At 54.9% G+C, this 1,507-nt stretch overlaps 1 protein-coding gene across 1 annotated transcript in view; it reads right to left on the reverse strand.

Moving 5' to 3' along the window:
• Positions 1-1,507, reverse strand: part of LOC130587178 (spectrin beta chain, non-erythrocytic 4-like) — a gene marked incomplete at its 3' end in the record, with an annotated part of 21,965 nt that overhangs the window by 14,777 nt on the left and 5,681 nt on the right. The window contains exons 3-4 of the mRNA XM_057388142.1: positions 1,151-1,332; positions 91-113 (exon numbers count right to left, since the gene is read on the reverse strand). Of these exons, the coding sequence (XP_057244125.1) occupies positions 91-113; positions 1,151-1,332 (205 nt within the window). The remainder of the gene's footprint in view (positions 1-90; positions 114-1,150; positions 1,333-1,507) is intronic.

Consider the following 1,507-nt stretch of genomic DNA (forward strand, 5'->3'; position numbering starts at 1 on the left):
GTGGACCAAAGTGCTTGTGGTCACTCAGTGGTCACTCACCCACCCCGTGGTCACTCAGTGGTCACTCAGTGGTCACTCAGACTCCCTTACCTGGGCTGGTCAGCGCTGTCCATCTGCAGCACAGCTGTGTCCATCCAGGCCATGGTCACTCATTGGTCACTCAGTGGTCACTCAGTGGTCACACAGATGGACACTCAGACCAAGATCCTTGTGGTCACTCACTCAATGGTCACTCAGTGGTCACTCGGTGGTCACTCAATGGTCACTCACGTGTCTTACCTGGGCTGGTCATCGCTGTCCATCCAGGCCATGGTCACTCACTCAATGGTCACTCAATGGTCACTCAATGGTCACTCAATGGTCACTCAATGGCCACTCAATGGTCACTCAATGGTCACTCAGATGGACACTCAGACACTCAGATGATCCACACCCTTGTGGTCACTCAGTGGTCACTCAGTGGTCACTCAGACCAAGATCTTTGCGCTCAGTCACTCAATGGTCACACTCTCACTCATTGGTCACTCAGTGGTCGCTCAATGGTCACTCTTTTACTCATTGATCACTCAATGGTCACTCTCTCACTCAGTGGTCACTCAATGGTCACTCAGACCAAGATCCTTGTGCTCTCTCACTCAATGGTCACTCAATGGTCACTCAATGGTCACTCAGTGGTCACTCAATGGTCACTCAATGGTCACTCACGTGTCTTATCTGGGCTGGTCAGTGCTGTCCATCCAGGCCATGGTCACTCACTCAATGGTCACTCAATGGTCACTCAGTGGTCACTCAGTGGTCACTCAGATGGACACTCAGACACTCAGATGATCCACACCCTTGTGGTCATTCAGTGGTCACTCAATGGTCACTCAGACCAAGATCTTTGTGCTCAGTCACTCAATGGTCACTCTCTCACTCAATGGTCACTCACTCACTCATTGGTCACTCAATGGTCACTCAATGGTCACTCAGATGGACACTCGGACACTCAGATGATCCACACCCATGTGGCACTCAATGGTCACTCGGTGGTCACTCAGACCGAGATCCTTGTGCTCTCTCACTCAATGGTCACTCAATGGTCACCCAGTGGTCACTCGGATGATGCAAACCCTAGTGGTCACTCAGTGGTCACTCACTGGTCACTCACCTGGGCCGCTCAGCGCTATCCATCTGCCTCACCGCCGTGTCCACCCACTCCGTCCACTCTTTGGTCGCGGCCGCGAACCGAACCCTCTCGGCCGCTCCGGCCACTCTCACGCGACACTCCTCGCAAGCGGTCAGCAGCTCCGGCCACGCCTTGACCACTTCCCTCTCGCGGCCGGCGATGGCCTCGGCCTTGGGGCACGGCCGCCTCCGGCCAGGCCGCGGCCACTCGCTCGGTGGTCACTCGGTGGTCACTCAGTGGTCACTCAATGGTCACTCAATGGTCACTCAATGGTCACTCAATGGTCACTCAGTGGTCAATGGTCACTCACGTGTCTTACCTGGGCTGGTCAGTGCTGTC

This window comes from Malurus melanocephalus, unplaced genomic scaffold, assembly GCF_030028575.1.
Source record: "Malurus melanocephalus ecotype Western Australia unplaced genomic scaffold, MMel_1.1 scaffold_1602, whole genome shotgun sequence".
Lineage (NCBI taxonomy): Eukaryota > Metazoa > Chordata > Aves > Passeriformes > Maluridae > Malurus > Malurus melanocephalus.